The sequence below is a fragment of the Panthera leo genome, chromosome B4, assembly GCF_018350215.1.
Source record: "Panthera leo isolate Ple1 chromosome B4, P.leo_Ple1_pat1.1, whole genome shotgun sequence".
NCBI classification, from domain to species: Eukaryota; Metazoa; Chordata; class Mammalia; order Carnivora; family Felidae; genus Panthera; species Panthera leo.
Window position 1 is genome coordinate 133,369,746 of NC_056685.1, and position 21,017 is coordinate 133,390,762.

At 37.9% G+C, this 21,017-nt stretch overlaps 1 protein-coding gene across 2 annotated transcripts in view; it reads right to left on the reverse strand.

Annotated features, from left to right (window-relative positions):
* The window catches only part of SLC25A17 (solute carrier family 25 member 17), a 46,140-nt gene that overhangs the window by 19,209 nt on the left and 5,914 nt on the right, over positions 1 to 21,017 (reverse strand). The window contains exons 1-2 of one of the 2 annotated variants that reach the window (XM_042947912.1): positions 1,873 to 1,897; positions 741 to 801 (exon numbers count right to left, since the gene is read on the reverse strand). In XM_042947912.1, coding sequence (XP_042803846.1) covers positions 741 to 786 — 46 coding nt within the window. In that variant the 5' untranslated portion in view covers positions 787 to 801; positions 1,873 to 1,897. Of the gene's footprint in view, positions 1 to 740; positions 802 to 1,872; positions 1,898 to 21,017 lie in introns of those variants that run through there. The other variant, XM_042947911.1, reaches the window with a different exon arrangement.

Below are 21,017 nucleotides of genomic sequence, written 5' to 3' on the forward strand. Positions count from 1 at the left end.
TACCTATCACAAAACTCTAAAATTAATGTAAAATAATAGCCATGAAGGGTTTTATTGTAGGAATTAGTTTGTTCAAAGCTAATCTTACTCTTTTATTTCTTCATGTAAGTTCTGGCACAGGTTTATAATTTCAAGTTGAAAAATACTGAGGGAAAAACAAGCAGGAATTATAGAGGGTTGCACAGTCCAATAATTCAAAAAAGGCAAACTAAGACTACACGCCCAATTTAGCAGTGACAGTGGGTGTTTGGCTTCAATGCATTTCCTATTTCTTCTCTGTTCTCTTTTGAGAAGATCTACTCCCAGCAAAAACTCTCCACATTGTGCCTTTAAAAAGTCATATTGTTGGGGCTCCTAGTTGGCTCAGTTGGTAGAGCATGTAACGCTTGATCTTGGGGTTGTAAGTTCGAGCCCCATAATGGGTGTAGAGATTACTTAAAAAAAAATAATAAAATCTTTTTTAAAAAGTCATATTGTTTATTGGAAAGAATTGTAATGATTCTAACGTACTAAAGCAAGCCCACTCAGGTTCTCTCAGATTAGAGAATGCTTGAGGCTATGACTCATTTATGAACGCCTCTCTGTTAATGAGGAAACAGCACTGATGACCAGTATTTAAAGTCAGCGGAAAAGGACAAGGGTAGATTCCTAACAAAACAGATATTCTTACGTTACTAGAAAAATATGTTTGTTTCCTGACACCAAATGAAAAGAATATGATGCCTACAAAAGTTACTCACCTTGAAGTCGAAGTCGAGCTGTATCCAAGGGAAAGAATACTGTCATTGCTGTCACACTCCCCTGAAAAATTTGAAAAGACTTTAGCCATTATAGTTTCACAAAAATAAAGAGCCACGACTTTTAAATGAACAAAAGTTCATTATTAACCAGGGGTCAAATCAGATTTCCAGTGAACAGACATATACAATATTGGGATTATTTCTGTTCAAGTTCTAAAGTTATATACTTAAACACAAGTATTTCATTTTCCAGAAGAAATCTTTTTCTCTCTCATACTGAAAAAGAAAATGAAGTGGGTCCCTGAAGAGAAAAACATAGGGGTTTGCAACCCAGGACACACATAAAAAATAGCAGATAAATTGATTTTTTTAACCTTTTATAGATCAGTTGCTGTTCCTATTCTCTGATAACCTTACAAGCCAAAATATCTAGTAATAAAACAGATAAATACTTCTAGTCTCTTTGCTTAGTCAATATATTTACCACAAAGTAAAAGAGGTATAAAAATCATATTGTTCTTTACAATAGCTTTGTTTACTTGTGTTTGAAATAAAATAGGGACAATCTCAGCTCAATATTCTATAAATAATTCATCCAGGGTAACACAATGACAAAAATTATCAGGGAAAGAAGCCAGCAACCGGTCTTTCCATTCATAAAACCTTATGACAGATAAAAACCACAAGCATATAGTTAGGGATGAAATTATACAGATGAAATCTCCAGGTGGGTTTATGGTTCTCAACCTAGATGGAGGCCCACTGGTATATATTCTCAGGCAGAATATCAAGTTTTGAGCTACTGATCTAATAATGGTTATGTACAATATTTTAATCATGGTAACAACTGGAAATTAGGTCAACTTTATAGATAAGAAACATATGCCAGATCGCTTAGCTATTTAAATAGGTCAGCCTGTTTGACAAGGGAGAGCACTGTATTGTCCTATTAGAATGCTTCAAACCTCAGATTGAATGTTACCACCCCCTGCCTATCAGGTTACATTACTATATGTTGTTCATGCTCTGTGTTCCCACGGCACTTGTTTATATGTCTCCTCTACGGGATTATAAGACTATTCACTCTATCTCTTTGGATAACATAGATTAATGAAATATTTATTCAACTTACCCTTCAGTTATTTATGCTTTTTTGATGACTCCAATATAAATGTTCTTTTCTGGTAAGGACTAGGTAATATTTGATGTCCCAAGGAACACTGGACCTACAAAGGTTTATAGTCTACAGAGATGTTTCTGGCACTCTTGCTCACGTTACAGGCAATTTCCAAGAAAAATGAGGACTGCAAATGCTTACTAAGGTTTCTTTTCCAAGAAAAATGAGGACTGGACAATGCTTACTAAGGTTATTAAGGCTGTGGCATTTTTTTTCCTATTGCATAGTACTACGTGTCCATGCCGGTATTGCATAAACGGGGCATTTCAGGCAGAAAAATCCTGTCTGGAAACTTTTTCAAACTTTTTCAAACAACAACATCTCCATTCCTCTTCCTTGCCAGCTTTAAACATACACCCAAAGTTCCTAACTTAGAAACCCCTGCCTACCTACCTTGAAATCTTAAAGGGAAGTACATCTTACACCAAGATAAAGAGAACAGCCAGTCCAAAGAGCTCAATGGTCTATTACCTCCTCAGGAACTAACATAAAAAGTTCAAATCTAGTAAAACGAGTTCAAATTTAGTAAAACTAAAAAGCTTTTTAAAATTTATTAGTACTGGAATTGTTTCTCGGCCTTTTGACTAAGATCAAGTGTAAAATTTATTAGTAGTGGAAAGACTAGATCAAGATAGTGAACTGAAAACCCAGCATTGCCTCCTCCCTCATTCCAATCACTAATAATCACAGAAAAGGCTTATATATGAAAGTGTTGTATAGAAAAACAAAGAAGGGTCTATTGGTGGACCAGAAATTAAAAGGATAGCAGAGTGAGGCTATTTTGAAAGAACTCACAGACAAAATGCACAGGAGATAGGTGTGGTAAGCAGAACAGTCCCCTGAAAGATGTCCATGGCCTAATCCTCAGCACCTGTGAACACATTGTATTACATGGCAGGTTGCTGATCACCGACTTTAAAATAGGGAGATTATTCTGGATTATGTGACTGGGTCCAATGTAATCACAAGGGTCCTTAAAAGTAGAAGGAGCTAGAAGAATACGTGGGAGTAAGGCAATGTGCAGGTTCAACCACTGCTGATGGCTTTTAGACAAAGGGGCCACTAGTCAAGGAATACAAGTGTCTTCAGAAGCCAGAAAAGGCAAGGAAATGGATTCTCCCCTACAGCCTCCATTAAAGAACACAGCCCTGCTGACACCTTTGATTCTAGCTCAGTGAGACCTGCATCAGACTTCTGACCTACGGACCTAAAGATATAAAATCTGTGTTGTTTTAAACCACTTAATCTGGGGTAATTTGTTACAGCAGCAATAGAACTCTAATACAACAGGATTACTACAAATGGTGGGAATGAGGATTGGGAAGCAGAAGGGAGCTCTGGGGTGACTTTCTGGTTGATTAGTTGGGTACCCTAACAACTGAAGTCAGGTGTCTCAGTCTCAGGTGGTTTATCTGTCAGGAACACTCAGTCAGAATGGGAGAAACTAGGAAGAACTCTAGAGACCAGAAAGCTTGCCATTGTCATACCCTGCAGGAAGACAATGCCACCTTTTCATCACATTCCCCTGGAGGCCAGCAGCAGTAAACATGCATAGGCAGGGGGGAGGAGTGTGGAATGGGGAGGAAATGAAAAGCTTACCAGTTTTACCTATTTAAGGAGAAGACACAGACACAGACACACACATTTATTCCAGGTTTTGTTAGGAAACCTAAGTTTAAATGTGAGAGTTAAAAATTTAAGGGTGAAATGAGGGCTTCCATTTCCAGCAATATGGTGGTCTAGACAACATGGTGCAAAATACCTAGTACTGTTACATAACATAAAAAAATATAACAAACATCCTTTAAATGCTTAGCTGAGCTCACAAGAAAGTAAGGGAAATCAACTGGAGACAGAAAGAAGAGTAGAAACCCTCAGAATTAAGCAGATGCTGGCTTTGGTCGCCTAAGAATCTTTTGCCAGTCTAATTGATCAAGTGGCTTCATTACCACTTTTAAATTGAAGTGGGATTCACATAACATATATTAACCATTTAAAAGTATGCCATTCAGGGCGCCTGGATGGCTTGGTTGAGCGTCCGACTTCAGCTCAGGTCATGATTTCATGGTTGGTGAGTTGGAGCCCCATATCGGGCTCGCTGCTGTCAGCACAGAGCCTGCTTTGGATCCTCTGTCTCCCTCTTTCTGCCCCCTTCTGCTCGTGCTCTCACAAAACACACACACACACACACACACACACACACACACCAAACACTAAAACAAAAAAAACAAAAAAAAAAATTTTAAAGTATACCAGTGACATTTAGTATATTCACAATGTCGTGCAACCACGACCTCTATCAAATTCCAAAAGATTTTCATCACCTCAAAAGAAAAGCAGGCATGTTCTATTTCCCCCTCCACTCAGCCCTGACTCTGATATTTCATATAAAAACACTCATGCAAAATGTGACCTCTTGTGTATGACTTTTTTCACATAGCATGATGTTTTCAAGGTTTATCCACTTTGGAGCATGTATCAGTACTTCTTTCCTTTTTATGGCCAAGTGATATTCGATTGTGTATATATACTACGTTGTGTTTATTCAAAATGTTTTGGAATGATACAGACGTAGGAGTTGCACAACACTGTGAATGTACTAAGTACTGCTGAAATGTACACTTTAAAGTTAGTTGTTTTTTAGTAATCTCCACACCCGATATCGGGCTTGAATTTAGGACCTCGAGATCAAGAGTTGCATGCTCTTTGGACTGAGCCAGATGGGTGCCCCTGAATTGTACACTTTAAAATGGTTAATTTTATATTATGTGAATTATACAATCAAAAACAAAAACACTTAATCCTCGCAACAACCTGATGAGGTATGTACTAGTATTCTCTCCATTTTATACATGAGGAAAAAAAAAACACCAAGAAGTTTTATAACTTTTCCTAAAGTTAAACACTTTGTAAGTGGCAGAATCTGTGTCTGAACATTGACAGCCTGGCTCCAGAGTTCACGCTCTTAACCACTGTTGTAATTAATACTTGAAAAAATTTTTACTAATATACTACCAAAAATTACTGGAAAAGAAAAAAAAGGGGGCTAGTATGGGACCTATTTTAGGTGTCAAATCTTTTTTTGTGTACCAGTCTGGAAACTCAGCATAGAGCCTGGCATAGCATAAGCCCTGAACTTGTTAATTCATGTATGACTGTATGCACCTATAAATAAACGGAACATCCATGAGAAAATGTATTCAAAATGCTAAAGATAAATCTGGAACACAGCTATTCTGTACATTGGGGATTTGCTATATTTGTCTCCTCACCAAGCAAACACACAGATGACTGCTTTCGTTTTCCTAAGCAGCTGCTACCTGAAGGACAATATTTATTATAGATGCGAGTCTTATGCCAAGCTATGTAAGCACATGACTTTTTAGAATTTGCATTAAATTCCTCTTTCATAAATACTCAGTGGTTTTTTTTTCCCCCTCCCTAGGACTGTCTGTTCACTGACATAAAATTAGAAGGCACAAAATACTGAGACGATAACCACGATGTACAATACTGTTGTGCCAGAGAGGCATAAAAATAAATCCATTATTTTGAGTCCCACTGAATTCTAACCATCTGAGTGGGAGTTCTACTGCTGAACATTAATTACAATTTAAAAGAATCCATTTCCAGAGAAACAACCTTCTGGTGTCTCACCAGGAGGAAATATTTTTAGTTACAACTTTCTACCATCCCTCTCTGGCATTTGACCATTAGATCTTGGGAAATAAATTAATTCCTACATGGCAGTGGCACCTGGATCACCTTGTGTGGAGTCCTGTCACCTGAGAACTGAGGAGTCTGAGCCAGGATGGTGAAGAGGTATGCCCAAAGCCCGAGTGACAGAGGCTGAGTCAGAACCCAGAGCTCTCGGACACCTAGTTCCCTGTTCACGGTTCTATCTTATTCTCAATCTTTTTTCAGTCAAGACATAAATGATTTTTAACTTGACTCTTCTCTTCCACTTATCAAAGCGAACACAATACGGGGTGTCTAAATGGCTCAGTTAGTTAAGCATCCGACTCTTGATTTCGGCTCAAGCCATGATCTCATGATTTCCAAGAGTGAGCCTTGCGTTGGGCTCTGCTGACAGCATGAAGCCTGCTTGGGATTTTCTCTCTCCTTCTCTCTCTGCCCTTACCCTGCCCGTGGTCACATGCATGCACACTCCCTCTCCCAAAAATAAATAAACTTCAAAAAAATAAATAAAAGTGTACACAACACACACAATCTGGGAAACACACACACAAAAACTTAACAGTGAATATGTGAGGAGAGGAAAGGAATGAAAGGTAACCCCATTTCCCTCATTGACCCTCCACGTAATTATTAACTTTTTTTAACAATAAGCATGTGTTAGTTTTAGCTAACACATATTTAGTTTAGGCAAATATATATTTTTAAAGATATCAGAATACAAGAAAATATAGCCTAGGAATTCTCTAAGTATGGTCTGGGGCTCCTTGGAAGCCCTCAAACACTTTGTAGGGGTCCACAGGATTAAAAGTATTTTCATAGGAACACTATGACATTATTTGCCTTTTCATTCTCATTTGCTCACAGCATGTAGTGAAGTTTTCTAGAGGGTACAGGCTATGTGATATTGTAAGAGACTGAATACAGAAGCGGATACAAGGAACCAGCTATCTTCTCTTAGGTCAAACATTAGAAAGGTTTGCAAAAATATATAATAATAATGTTGCTATTTTTACTATTTTGGGGAAAATGATTTTTTTTTTTATAATTTTTTTTTTCAACGTTTATTTTTGGGACAGAGAGAGACAGAGCATGAACGGGGGAGGAACAGAGAGAGAGGGAGACACAGAATCGGAAACAGGCTCCAGGCTCTGAGCCATCAGCCCAGAGCCTGACGTGGGGCTCGAACTCACGGACCGCGAGATCGTGACCTGGCTGAAGTCGGACGCCCAACCCACTGCGCCACCCAGGCGCCCCAAGGGAAAAATGATTTTTTTTACTGTTATATATGTTAACATGTAACAGGTTTAATATTGTTAATAAAGAAATACCTAATGATTTCTCAATTTTAATTTCTAATAAATATTGATAGTTACAACCACATAAACAAAAGCTCTTCAGAGTCTGCAATAATTTTTAAGAGTATAAGAAGTTTGAGACCGGGGTGCCTGGGTGGCTCAGTCGGCTGAGCATCCGACTTCAGCCCAGGTCATGATCTCGCGGTCTGTGGGTTCAAGCCCGCATCGGGCTCTGTGCTGACAGCTCAGAGCCCGGAGCCTGCTTCAGATTCTGTGTCTCCCTCTCTCTCTGACCCTCCCCTGTTCATGCTCTGTCTCTGTCTCAAAAATAAATAAACATTAAAAAAAAAAATTAAAAAAAAAAGTTTGAGACCAAAAAGTTTGAGAACTGCTGTTACAAACATGCCACTGAACATAACTGTACATTATGAACAATTATTTAACGCATCACTTCTAATATCCCTTTCAACTGCATTATGCCATTGTGACATCAACTGAAAACATCAACTACCTTTGGGCTGCCCACTGTCCTCTCCAGGAAATTCTCTAAAAGGCAAGTAACTCTAGGGGGTGCCTGACTCTTGGTTTCAACTCAGGTCGTGATCTCACAGTTCGTGGGATCAGGTTCTGTGCTGACAGCGCTGGGCCTGCTTAGAATTCTCTCTCTCCCCCTCTCTCTCTCAATAAAAAGTAAACATTAAAAAAAATAAAAGGCGGGGCGCCTGGGTGGCTCAGTCGGTTGAGCGTCCGACTTCAGCTCAGGTCACGATCTCACGGTCCGTGAGTTCGAGCCCCGCGTCGGGCTCTGGGCTGATGGCTCAGAGCCTGGAGCCTGCTTCCGATTCTGTGTCTCCCTCTCTCTCTGCCCCTCCCCCGTTCATGCTCTGTCTCTCTCTGTCTCAAAAATAAATAAAACGTTAAAAAAAAATTAAAAAAAAATAAAATAAAAGGCAAGTAACTCTAAGAAGAATATGTATAGCCTACAATTATCACCTTAGACCTAATCATTTATTAAAGGATTATTTTTTTTAATGTTTATTTAAGAGAGAGACAGAGTAGGAGAGGGGCAGAGAGAGACATAGGGAGAAAAAGAATCCCAAGCAGGTTCCAAGCTGTCAGTGCAGAGCCTGACATAAGGCTCCACCTTACAAATTGTGAGATCATGACCTGAGCCTAAATCAGGAGGCAGAGGCTTAACCAACTGAGCCACCCAGGCACCCCTCTTTTCCATTCTTTGGTCTAATTTTGATATAATTAAAATTTTTTTAAATGTTTACTTATTTTTGAGAGAGAGAGAATGCAAGCAGGGGAGGAGCAGAGAGGGGGACAGAAGATCTGAAGAAGGCTCTGCACTGACAGCAGAGCGCCCAATGTGGGGCTCGAACTCACCACCCATGAGATCATGATCTGAGCCGAAGTCAGATGCTCAACTGAGCCATCCAGGCACCCCTAAATTTGATATTTTTATCTAACTTCTTGAGACGGATGCCTAGTTGATTAATTTTAAGTCTTTCTTCTTTTCCAAACTTGATTTAAAGGCTATTCATTTCCAAGTGTTTTAGCTGTGTCTGATAGGTTTTTTTCTTTATGACTCAGTGGTTTTTAATATATTCACAGAAGTGCAATCATCACCACTAACTCCATTTTAATTATCCCAAAAGGAAACCTGTACCCATTAGCAAATACTCTCCATTCTCTCCTTCTCCCACACCCTGGCAACCACTAATCTATTTTCTGTCTCTATTTGCCTATTCTGGATAGTTCATATAAATGGAATCAAATAATACATGATCTTTTGTGACTAGCTTCTTTCAAGGCTCATCCATGTTGTAGAATCAGAACTGCATTTTGTTATGGCTGAATAATATTCTGTTGTATGGACACATCACATTTTGTTTACCCATTCATCAAGTTGATGCATTTGAGTTGCTCCCACTTTTCTGCTTTATGAATAATGTTGCAATAAACATTTGGGTACAATTTTTTTGGATATAGGTTTTCAATTCTCTAGAAGTAGAACTGCTGGGTCATCTGGTAACTGTTTAACATTTTGAGGAACTACCAAATTATTTTCCACAGTGCTGCACAATTTTAAATTCTCACCAGTAAAATATGAAGTCTCCAACTTCCCCATAAATTTGCAATACTTGTTATTATCTGTCCTTTTGATTATGGCCATCCTGGTGGGTGTGAAATGGTATCTCATTGTGGTTTTGATTTGCATTCCCCTGGTAATTAATGCTGCCAAGCATCTTTTCACGTATAGTGGTCACTTGTATATCTTTATGGGAGAAATGGCTATTCAAATCCTTTGTATATATTTTAACTGGAGTATTTGCCTATTACTGAGTTGTAGGCATTCTTTATATATTCTGGATACTAGACCCTTAACAGATATAGGACTTATAAATATGTTCTCCTATTCTGTTGTCTTTACTTTCTTGATGGGGTCTTTTCTTTTTTTCATTTTTTTTTTAACACTTTATTTTGTTTTCTGAGAGACAGAACGTAAGCAGGGGAGGGAACAGAATCCAAAACAGGCTCCAGGCTCTGAGCTGTTAGCACAGAGCCTGATGGGGGGCTCAAACCCACAAACGCAAGATCATGACCTGAGCCGAAGTTGGACGCTCAATCGACGCCCCTTGTGATGGGGTCTTTGAAGAACAAAAAGGTTTTAATTTGAATGAAGTCCAATACACACACACACACACACACACACACACACACACACACACACACATATATATATATATATATATATATATATATATATATATATATATACATATATATATATACTTGTGCTTTTGGTGTCATATCCAAGAAACCATTACATTAGGTCTGTGGTTTATTTTGACTTAATTTTTTTGTATGGTGTAAAGTAGGGGTCCAACTTCATTCTTCTGTGTGTGGATATCCAGTTGTGCCTGCAACATTTATTAAAGAGACTACTCATTGATTTATCTTGACATTCTTGCCAAAACTCAAATGAACAAAAATTGAGGGTTTCTTTCTGAGACTCCCAATTCTATTCCATTGATCTATCTACCCTTATGCCAGTACCACACTATTTATTGTTTACTGTAGCTCTGTATTAGGTTTTGAAATTGGGAAATATGAATCCTTCAACTTTGTTCTTTTTCAAGATTATTTTGACTCTTCTGGATTCTTTGCATTTTCATATGAATTTTAGGACCAGCTTATCAATTTCTACAAAAAGCAAATTGGAATTTTGATAGGGATTGTACTGAATTGTAGATTCTTTGGGGGACTATTGCCATCTTTATATTGTCTTCCAATCGATGAACATGGGATGTCTTCCCACTTATTCAAGTCTTTAATGTTTTTCAATGATAGTTTATATTCTTCAGTGTACCAAGTTTCAATATGCACTATCTGCACTATCACTCAGTTCTAAATATTTTATTTCCATTATGATTTCTTCTCTAACCCATAGATCTTTCAGAAATGTGTTTAATTTCCAAACATATATGCTTTTTGTTTTAAGTTACCTTTTTGTTGTTGGTTGCTACTTATTGCACTGTGGTTTAAGAACTCATTCTGTACTATTTCAACCCTAAGTTTTGTTTTACAACCAAGTAAATGGTCAATTTTGATAACTTTTTCATGTTTGGCTTAAACAGAATGTGTATTCTGCAGTTGTTGGGTACAATGTTCTGAATATGTCTATCAGGTCAAGTTTGTTAAATACATTATTCAATCCTTTATATTTTTATAGCCCTCCTCACTTGTTTTATCAATTACTGAGAGATATATTAATATCTTCCATTTTGATGATGGATTGGTATATTCCTAAATTTTTGCTTTAAACATTTTGAGACTGTTATTAGATGAACACAAACTTAAAACTGCTTTATTTTGCTGACATACTGAGTTTTCTCAATGATATAGCCACTGCTATAAAGTCTATTTTGTCCGATGTTAATAGCTCTCATTTGGTTAGTATTTGTCTGATAGGTCTTTTCTTATACTTTTGCTTTCAAACTTTCTGCATCTTTTTTTTTCTAAACGTTATCTTTTATAAATTGCATTTTTCTCTTTTAAAAACCAATCTAGTACATTCTCTTTTAACCAAAGCATTGAGTTAATTGACATTTATTTGGATTTAAAGCTGGCATCTTAGGGGTACCTGGGTGGCTCAGTGGGTTAAGCATCTGACTCTTGGGTTCAGTTCAGATAATGATCCCACGGTTCACTGAGATAGAGCCCTGCAATGGGCTCTGTGCTGACATAGAGGAGCCTGCTTGGGATTCTCTCTCTCCCCCTTTCTCTCTCTGCCCCTCCGCACTCTCTTACAAAATAAATAAATTAACTAACTAACTAACTAACTTAAAAACAAATAAAGCTGTTGGGGCGCCTGGGTGGCTCAGTCAGTTAAGTGTCCAACTTCAGCTCAGGTCATGATCTCACAGTTCGTGAGGGCTCTGTGCTGACAGCTCAGAGCCTGGAGCCTGCTTCAGATTCTGTGTCTCCCTCTCTCTCTGCCCCTTTCCCACTCGTGTTCTGTCTCTCTCTCTCTCTCAAACATTAAAAAAAAAAAAACCATTAAAAAATAATAAAGCTGCCATCTTATTTTGTGTTCTCTGTTGTTTTCCTGCCCTTTCCTGCTTTCTTATTTGACTAGAGGTTTTTTGGGTTTTTTTCTTTTTACTTAATTTCTTCCCTCTGGAGAGGTATGTGTGTGTATAAAATTTTACAAGCTATCCAGTTATTACAACACAAAAAATTCCTAACTTACCAATGCTAAAAACATTTAATATGATTATCCTCCTCCCAAACAATAGACATTTAATTCCATTTACTCCCACCCACCTTCCTGCTATTGTTATCTACTTTAATTCTAACTTCTTTTGTTTCTTTTTTAACGTCCACCGAACAATGAGTTGATCTGTTTTATCATTTAAAGTTGTTCAGATTTAGACACATGCGATATTTTACCACTTTTTCTACTCTTCATCCCTTCTTCCATCTCATACTTTTCATCCAGCATCACCTGCCTTGTGCATGAATAACATCCTTTAGAATTTCTTCTCGTGAAGATCTTGCTAGTGGCAAAGTGTTTTTGATGGTCTCAAAATGTCTCTATTTCACGTATGTTTTATTTATTCATGCTTTTTAATGTTTATTTATTTCGAGACAGAGAGACAGAGCATGAGCGAGGGAGGGGCAGAGAGAGAGGAAGACACAGAATCCTAAGCAGGCTCTAGGCTCTGAGCTGTCAGCACAGAGCCCAATGCGGGGCTCAAGCTTGTCAACTGTGAGATCATGACCTGAGCTGAAGCTGGACGTTCAACCGACTGAACCACCCAGGCACCCCCATTTCACATACGTTTTAAAGATTTTCACTGGATATAGCATTCTAGGGCGATGTCATCTTCTCTCAGCAAAGTGAAGAAAACACTCCACAGTGTTCTGATTACAATCGCTGCAAATGAGAATCAGGGGTCAGCTATCGCTAATTCTATCTTCAGTTGTGTCTAATATATTGATAAGCCTGTTTTTATTTATTGATAAGCCTATTACTCAACTTCAATTATCAATTTACAGCTATGCACTAATTATCTTACCTTTAAATTTTTATTTGATCAAAACAAAAGCATGCACATAGTTTTAAAAAATCATGTAATGCAAATGGCAAAATACAGTAGTTCCTCCACACTCTTCTCCATTTTACCCAATCTTCCTCCCCACAGGCAATTATTTTAGCATCTTTTAGGTATTTCTTTTGAAATTTAAATATCTCCACATAATTAAAAAGTATCCCAATATCTTTTGATTCATCAATTTCAGACATTATTTATCTCATATTATAGACAGTGACAATTTAGCTCTGTTCTACTACCCTCTTCATGTCCCATCCTTCTAAGAACTGTGATTTTGCTTAAATAAGTATTCAGCGTTCCCATGACTATCATGCTTCCACTCTCAAATTTCAGTTATTTTACTTTTCATTTCTAGATATTCTATTTGGTTAACTTTCAAGTATGCTTAGCCAATCTTAGTCTCTTGTACCCTCACACATATTTGGTAGTCTTTCTTTCTCTTATACATACTAAATAGCTTAAGATTGTGACTGAAAATTCCATTTTCCGATTGTTGTCGCTGTCTGCTATGTTTTTGTTCACAATGCCTTGTTTCTCTGTGAGTTTAGTTTGAACTGCTCATTTCCCTGACAACTTTATTTTGGGGCATTCTTTTAAACATCATAATGTGCTTCTGGAAAGGATTTCTGCAAGGCACTTTGGGGTCCCACACACCTGAATCACTTTAAGTTCAATTACTGGCTTCAGGTTTTCAAATCATCCAAGTAGTGAGAATTCAGGCTGCAACCTAAGAGGGAAATTTCAGTGGTGATTTCCCTACTCAAAACAGTGCCAAGACTGGAGACAGCTGATATTCCTGGGGAGGAGGAAGATTATTTTCCATTCATGGCTACAGCAGATTCCATTGGGATTCCAGGTTTACTGGGTGATCTGCTACTGGACTTCCTGTCTACAGGCAGATTGGGTTCCTTCTCTTCTCTGTATCTCTGAAAGCTACAAATCTAAAGCTCATGTTTACCTGCTTAATCACTTCTTGCAAGGCAAATGTTCTCTTTCCCTCTAGGTCCTGCCTTCACTCACTCTCTAGTCTGAGAATTCCTTATCTTGTCACCTTACTAATGCTTTCATGTTGTCTTAAGACATATTTTATACAGAGGCACCTGGGTGGCTCAGTTGGTTGAGTGTCCGATTTCAGCTCAGGTCATGAACTCATGGTTTGTGAGTTCGAGCCCCACAACGGGCTCTGTGCTGACAGCTCAGAGCCTGGAGCCTGCTTTGGATTCTGTGTCTCCTTCTCTCTCTGCCCCTCCCCTGCTCATGCTCTATCTCTCAATAATAAATAAATGTAAAAAAAAAAAAAAAATTTTTTTAAAGAAATATTTTACAGGTTTTTTTTTTTTGTTTTTTTTTTTTTTTTAATTATAAAGGGAAGTTTTCAGGAGATGCTTTGATTAGCTCCTTAGTTAGAAACCAAAATCTCATTTTAAGTATTTTACAATGGACTACTGCTAGTCTTGGCAAATAAATATTTTTAAATCTTTGTGAATGTGTTTATTCCTTTGCTGTTTATTCAATTTTGTTCTTATTTCATGATAAAATTGTGTAAGGGCAGGTTGGTAACATATTCACATTTCAAATCTATTACTACATAACATCACTCATAGCATAACACCACTCTTACATGTTCCCTGGACATTCAACAAGTGAACTAAGAAACTTATTTCTACTTAATACCCACCTCCAAAAAATTTATAAAATTTAGTACAGTAATACTAAAGAAAATCAAACAGACATTATATAGTACCATTTTACCCTGTATATAAAAATCAGGAAAATGACAAAATCAAGAAGGAAAAAAGCCACAAATCTAAATTTAGACCTTTACTACACAGGTATCTCATTAAAATACATGCCAAAGGCCTTTTAGGGGGCCATCCAAGTAACCAACAACAAGAGCTCACAACCTGAAAGACCAGACCACAAATACAACCAGTAAAAAGATGGAGGAGGGGCACCTGAGTGGCTCAGTCAGTTAAGTATCAGACTCCGGCTCAGGTCATGATATCATGGTTTGTTGAGTTCAAGCCCTGCGTCAGGCTCTGTGCTTACAGTGCAGAGCCTGCTTGGATTCTCTCTCTCTCTCTCTCTCTCTCTCTCTCTTTCTCTCTCTCTCTTCCCTTCTCCCACTTGTGCGCGCTCTCTCTCTCTCAAAATAAACAAACTTAAAAAAATGGAGAAGGGATATCTGCCAGAAGATCTAAAAGAATAGTATTTTCTGATTTATTGGATATGGATTGTAAGAGAGAAGGGAAAGTCATAAGAAATGAAGATACCATTGACAGAATTAGGAAAGTTATTTGAGGAATATAGTTTTAAGAAATTACTAGTTCAATCTTGGACATAGTGAGTTTCAGATGACAATGAATTAACTACTCTCTCACCTGATGCTTCTAATGCTATTGTGCATCCTGTGTACAAAATTCTATTACACAGCAATCACTGTACTGTATTTAGTTGTTAATGAGTTTGTCTTCCTTATTAGACTATGGGCACCTCAAGGGCAGGAACTTAACAATTAATTAATGACTAAATAGCAAAAAAAAAAAAAAAAAAAAAAAAAAAAAAATGTCTTTAGGCAGTTGGTAATAGCATACTACAGCTTAAGGACACAGATTATAGCTAGAGATAAAAATGGCAAACCAAGTCACATACACCAGTTTCAGCTTAGGGCATTTTTGTTTCTCTCTGTTGTGAACAGTCCCATAGTCAGCACCTGGATTCCTTAATAATGTATCAGCATCTACATTTCAGGTTACATATCCAAAATATAGTGGTTTATTCATTTATTGACCTGTAAAAGGTCAATAAACATTCAAAGTCTATTTTTTTATTTAGCCAACATAAACACACATGCCGTTGAGCTGAAACACCTACCACCACAAACAAGAGTCAGAATGAGACGATAGGGTAAACTTGGTCAAGATGTGGTCCCCTAAGCATGTGCAATCTTATGGGAATAACAGGGACACACACACATATAGAAGTAGAGCATCATGCCTTTAAAGGACAATAACGTTTAGGTTAGCTTACCAACCAAGTCACCAAATTCAACCATTTCCAAAATGTTAATTCACCCCTGAAGGATGAAAAATAGTCAAAAAATGCAATGCCAGTTCCAAAGTCAATTTCCAGAGAGGAGTCTAGAAATGGTGGTTGAGTCACAACACTACTGAAATCAGTGTACAGCATCCCCTGAGGGAGTACATGGCATTATTTGATAAAAGGGCTATTTTAGAAAGAAAAACAACTAAAATACATTTTCAGTGGTAGATCTCAAGCTAATGAAATCCCAAAGATTGAAAGCTACTCACTGTGGCTTTCATACTCAAAAATGTTATTTACCTATCAGAGTTAGTATGTCTTTCCCTTGATAAAGCAATCAAGCAAATTCTCATATCCATACACAGAGTTAAACAAAACTTTAACATACAAGTTTAACATACAAGTTAAACAAAAGGCCTAATAGATAATGAATGCACCTAAGTGTCTCCTGGAAAAAAGCATGAGCTTTGGGATAAAACAAACCAATGTTCAGGTCCCAGTTATAGTACATACTATAAATAACTTCAAATCTCCATGCCTCAATTTCCTCATCTGTAATTTTAGGGCCAATACATAATTATCAAGGATTGCTGTGAGAAGTGAGAAATAATTAATAAAAAGCACCTAGCATCATACCAGGTACACAATGGGCACTCAACAAATGTTGGTTCCTATATCCTTTTTATAGCACCTTTTAGCACTAGAACTCAGTATTAATCAGGACCCTAAAATTAGTAATGGTTACTTAAGTTCCTTCCAAAATAACAACTGTAATTTTATTTATTAACAAAGAAAGAATAACTACTCTTTCAGAAGACACCTCAAGAAGGTAGGAGAGTATACAGTATAAAATAATAACTAAAAAGTCCAATCAAGTAAGAATGAAAAAAGTCACCGTTAGGAAGTCAGTGATGGCCTCTGGAAGAGTAGTTCCAGTGGTTAGCCTGGATGAGTAGGAGAGGTAGTAAGTACAGAATATCTGTTAAGTAAACTTAGGGGAACCAGCAGCAGCTAAGAAAAAGTCAGTCTCTGGGAGCCTGGGTGGCTCAGTCGGTTAAACATCCTACTCTTGACTTTAGCTCAGGTCATGACCTCATGGTTCATTAAATCTCCACACTGAAGTGCGGAGCCTGCTTGGGAGTCTCTCTCTCTCTCCCTCTTTCTCTCCCTCTCCTGCTCACACACTTGTGTGCACATTCTCTCTCTCTCAAAATAAATAAACTTAAGAAAAAAAAAAAAAAAGAAGGAGGTGCCTGGGTGGCTCAGTTAAGCGTCCAGTTCTTGATTTCAGCTCAGGTCGTGATCTCACAGTTCCTAAGACTGAGCCCTGCATGGGCTCTGTGCTGACCGCATGGAGCCTGCTTGGGATTCTCTCTCTCTCCCTCTCTTTCTGCACCTCCCTTGCTCGCTTGCTCTCTCTCTCAAAAAATAAACTAAAAAAAAAAATTTTTTTTAAAGAAAAGAAAGAAAAGAAAAAGGCAAGTCTCCAGACCAGACTGGTATGACAGGACAGGGCTAACCATGTTTGAGGGCTGAAGGGAAGCAAACACTGGAGAGAGGTTAAAGCTATAGGAAAGAAGTGAAAATTAATGGAGTAAAGTCCTAACACATAATTGGGGATGGAGTAAGGGGAAGGGTCAAGATCAAAGGTAGCAGAGACTGGATACATCTGTTTTCTCTGAGGCCAGCAGAATATAGGACATATGGGTACAACTGCAATTGATTGTTTAATAAGACAAAATGGAAAGTGAGAAACCTCATCCCAAGAAGCCTCTATTTTATCTAGAGAATAAAAGGTGAGATTACCTGCTACAAGTGAAAGGACAGAGTTGATCATATGAAGAGAGAACAAATTTCACTTGTATTTAATTTCTGAAACTGGGTACAAATACTATATTTGTATTTACAAGAATATATCTGAAAAATAAATAAATTATGGCCTTAGTACACGTCTCCAGACACTGCACTAGGTGCTCCACAAGTGTTACCACATTTACTTCTCTGGGAACCCCAGTAAGCTCAGAAAACTCAGGTTCAGAAGAAAACATAAATGACCCAAGATGACATTGATGATTTTTACTCCAAAACTTTTCAGCATCTATACCACATTTATGTTAAAAAATTAAGTTATAGGGGCGCCTGGGTGGTTCGGTCGGTTAAGCGTCCGACTTCGGCTCAGGTCACGATCTCACGGTCAGTGAGTTCGAGCCCCGCGTCGGGCTCTGTGCTGACCGCTCAGAGCCTGGAGCCTGTTTCAGATTCTGTGTCTCCCTCTCTCTGACCCTCCCCTGTTCATGCTCTGTCTCTCTCTGTCTCAAAAATAAATAAACGTTAAAAAAAAAAAATTAAGTTATAAACTACTGTATGTATGGCAATACAATTTCCTTTATTTAACCTTTTTCTGATTCAAGCATAAAGAAGCAAAGTTAGAAAAATAATTTCCATAAAGATGGCATAAGAATCTTTAAGATTAGGAGAACTGAAATGAAATGACCCTGTTAGCTGAAAAGTTTATTAAGGGGGTCAGGAGGGATGAATAAACAGAGCACATAAGATTTTTAGGGCAGTGGAAGTACTCCATATGATACTCTCATGCTGGTTTCATGTCATCAGACATTTGTCAAACCCACAGAATGTACAACATCAAGAGTGAATATACACTAATATGCACTATGGACTTTGGGTGACAATGATGTATCAGTGCAGGTTTATCAACTGTAACAAATGTCCACTCCAGGGGGGGATGTTAATAACAGGGGAGGCCATGCATGGGTGAGGGCTGCGGGTATATGGGAAATCTCTGTATCTTCTTCTCCATTTTGCTGTGAACCTAAAACTGCTCTAAAAAATTAAGTCTTAAAAAAAGTTTACTAAGAAATCAAGATATATTTCGGATGGTGGGTAGTGAGGCAATGAAGTCTTCAAGACTAAACACTATATAATAATTCGATCATGATTTAGCAGAAGCCTAAATGAAATAAAACAGCAAGCTAGGAAGTAAAGATAATACGATAATGACTTTCTCCAATTACCTTCTTTTGAGGTTTTTAAACCAAGTAACATAATACCCTCAGATACATACTAACCTAAGTTAATTCTATGGGAATCTGAGCCACTAGATTTAAAATCTGGGTGTGAATGAATCACCTGTGGAAAAGTAAACCCTTTCAAAGAGAACTGAACATATGAATTGTTAGAACTGTGGTTTAAAGTACTCCCAACAAGGGGCGCCTGGGTGGCTCAGTTTGTTAAGCATCCGACTTTGGCTCAGGTCATGATCTCACAGTTTGTGGGTTCAAGCCAGCTCTCTGTCAGCACAGAGCCTGCTTTGGATCCTCTGTCCCCCTCTCTCTCTCTGGCCATCTCCCTCCCGCGCTCACGCTCCCTCTCTCAAAAATAAAATAAAACATTAAAAAAAGTACTCCCAATAAACAATTAGTGTCCAAGTGCCTCCAGTTTGGTTATACATGTGTATACTTAATATTTAATGTCACTTGTTTTCTGATAATCTAACCTGGTTTTGAAATACACAAAGGAATGAGACAAGAAGAGAAGGCAGCTAGGCAAAGCAGAGAGAAAAGGCCTGGATTCTGGCCTTCTGCCTATGACCAATTCTTTGGGAACCCTGGCCAGATCATTTAACATCCCTGTTTCCATTTTCCTGTCTCTGTAAGAGAATAAAGATACTTGTCCAAAAGCCTCGGAAACAACCCTACTAGGTGGGTATTATTATTATTTTCCCCTTCCTATAGATGAGAAATTGAGGCAGAGATTGAGAGACATGCCCAAAGTCACACAGATGGTAAGTGACAGAGCTGGAGTCTGAACTCGGGCAGTCTGGTTTCAGAGTCCACACTTTTAACCACTTGTTACAATGCCTGTCTAGGGGTTGTTAATAGATGTGAGAGGGGTTTAAGAAGTCAGGGAATTCTAGGGGCACCTGGCTGGCTCAGTTGGTGGAGCATGTGACTCTTGATCTTAGAGATGCAAGTTCAAGTCGCATGTTGGGTGTAGAGATTACTTAAAAAAAAATCTTAAAAAAAAAAAAAAGTCAGGGAATTCTAAATACTAAATATTATTATTAAATATAACATGAAATTAACTAACTCAAACAAGTTAGGATGCACAGAAAATTAGAAAACATAGTTGTGGGGGAGCCTGGGTGGCTCAGTCAGTTAAGTGTCTGACTCTGGATTTCAGCTCATGTCATGATCTCACGGCTCGTGGGATGAAGCCCTGCATCAGGCGCTGTGCTGACAGTGTGGAGCCTGCTTGGGATTCTCTCTGCCCCTTACCCACTTGTGTGAGCATATGCATGCACTCTCTCTCAAAATAAATAAATTTAAAAGACAGAGTTGTGCACAAAATGATTAATAGTTTCCATTTATTGGGCCCCTATTATGTATCAGATAGTATAAAAGCTATCTTACTTATGTTATTTTACTAACATTCACAAAACCCTGTGAGGCTACTAACATTTTACAAGTTAGAATATGAGTTAACTAAACTGAATCCAGAACACAGCATTTTGTTTCTCATCTATAAATTAATGAGTGACATCAGGGAAGTCGCTTAACTAAGCAATCCTACAGATTCTTCATAACAGGGTTGTGGGAGGTCACATTAACATTTACACTGTACATAGCCAAAGTATGGAAAGAGCCCAAATGTCCATTGACAGATGAATGGATAAGAAGATGTGGTATATACAATGGAGTATTACTCAGCAATCAAAAAGAATGAAATCTTGCCATTTGCAACTATGTGGACAGAACTAGAGGGTATTATGCTAAGCGAAATTAGTTAGGGAGAGACAAGTATCATGTGACTTCACCCATATGAGGAATTTAAAATACAAAACAGATGAACATAAGGGAAGGGAAGCAAAAATAATATAAAAACAGGGAAGGGGACAAAACATAAGAGACTTAAATATAGAGAACAAACAAAGGGCTGCTGGAGGGACTGTGGGAGGGGGGATGGACTAAATGTGTAAGGGGAATAAAGGAATCTACTCCTGAAATCATTTTGCACTATATGCTAACTAACTTGGATGTAAGTTTAACAATAAAAACAAAAACAAAAAAAACAAAAACCATTTACATTGTACAAATGTTTACTACAGTTAAAGTTAGACATGATGTAAATGACCATAAATAAATTATGGAACACTTACATGATAAAATATTTTATATTAAAAAAAAAACAATGCTGTTTGAAGTCTTTTTTAATGACATGATATAGTGGATATCTGATGTTTTGGGCCACACAGCATCATTTCCTTTTTCTAAGGGCAGCCTGATTTTCTTTACCTCTTCCCACTGTGTACAATCTTGGTAGGATGGTAAATCTAGATGCCCACCCTCCACTACACCTGCTGAAGAGCCCCTGAAGGTTCCTTTTGCCGGACCCTTCCTTTCCCCACCTGTTACAGTCAAGG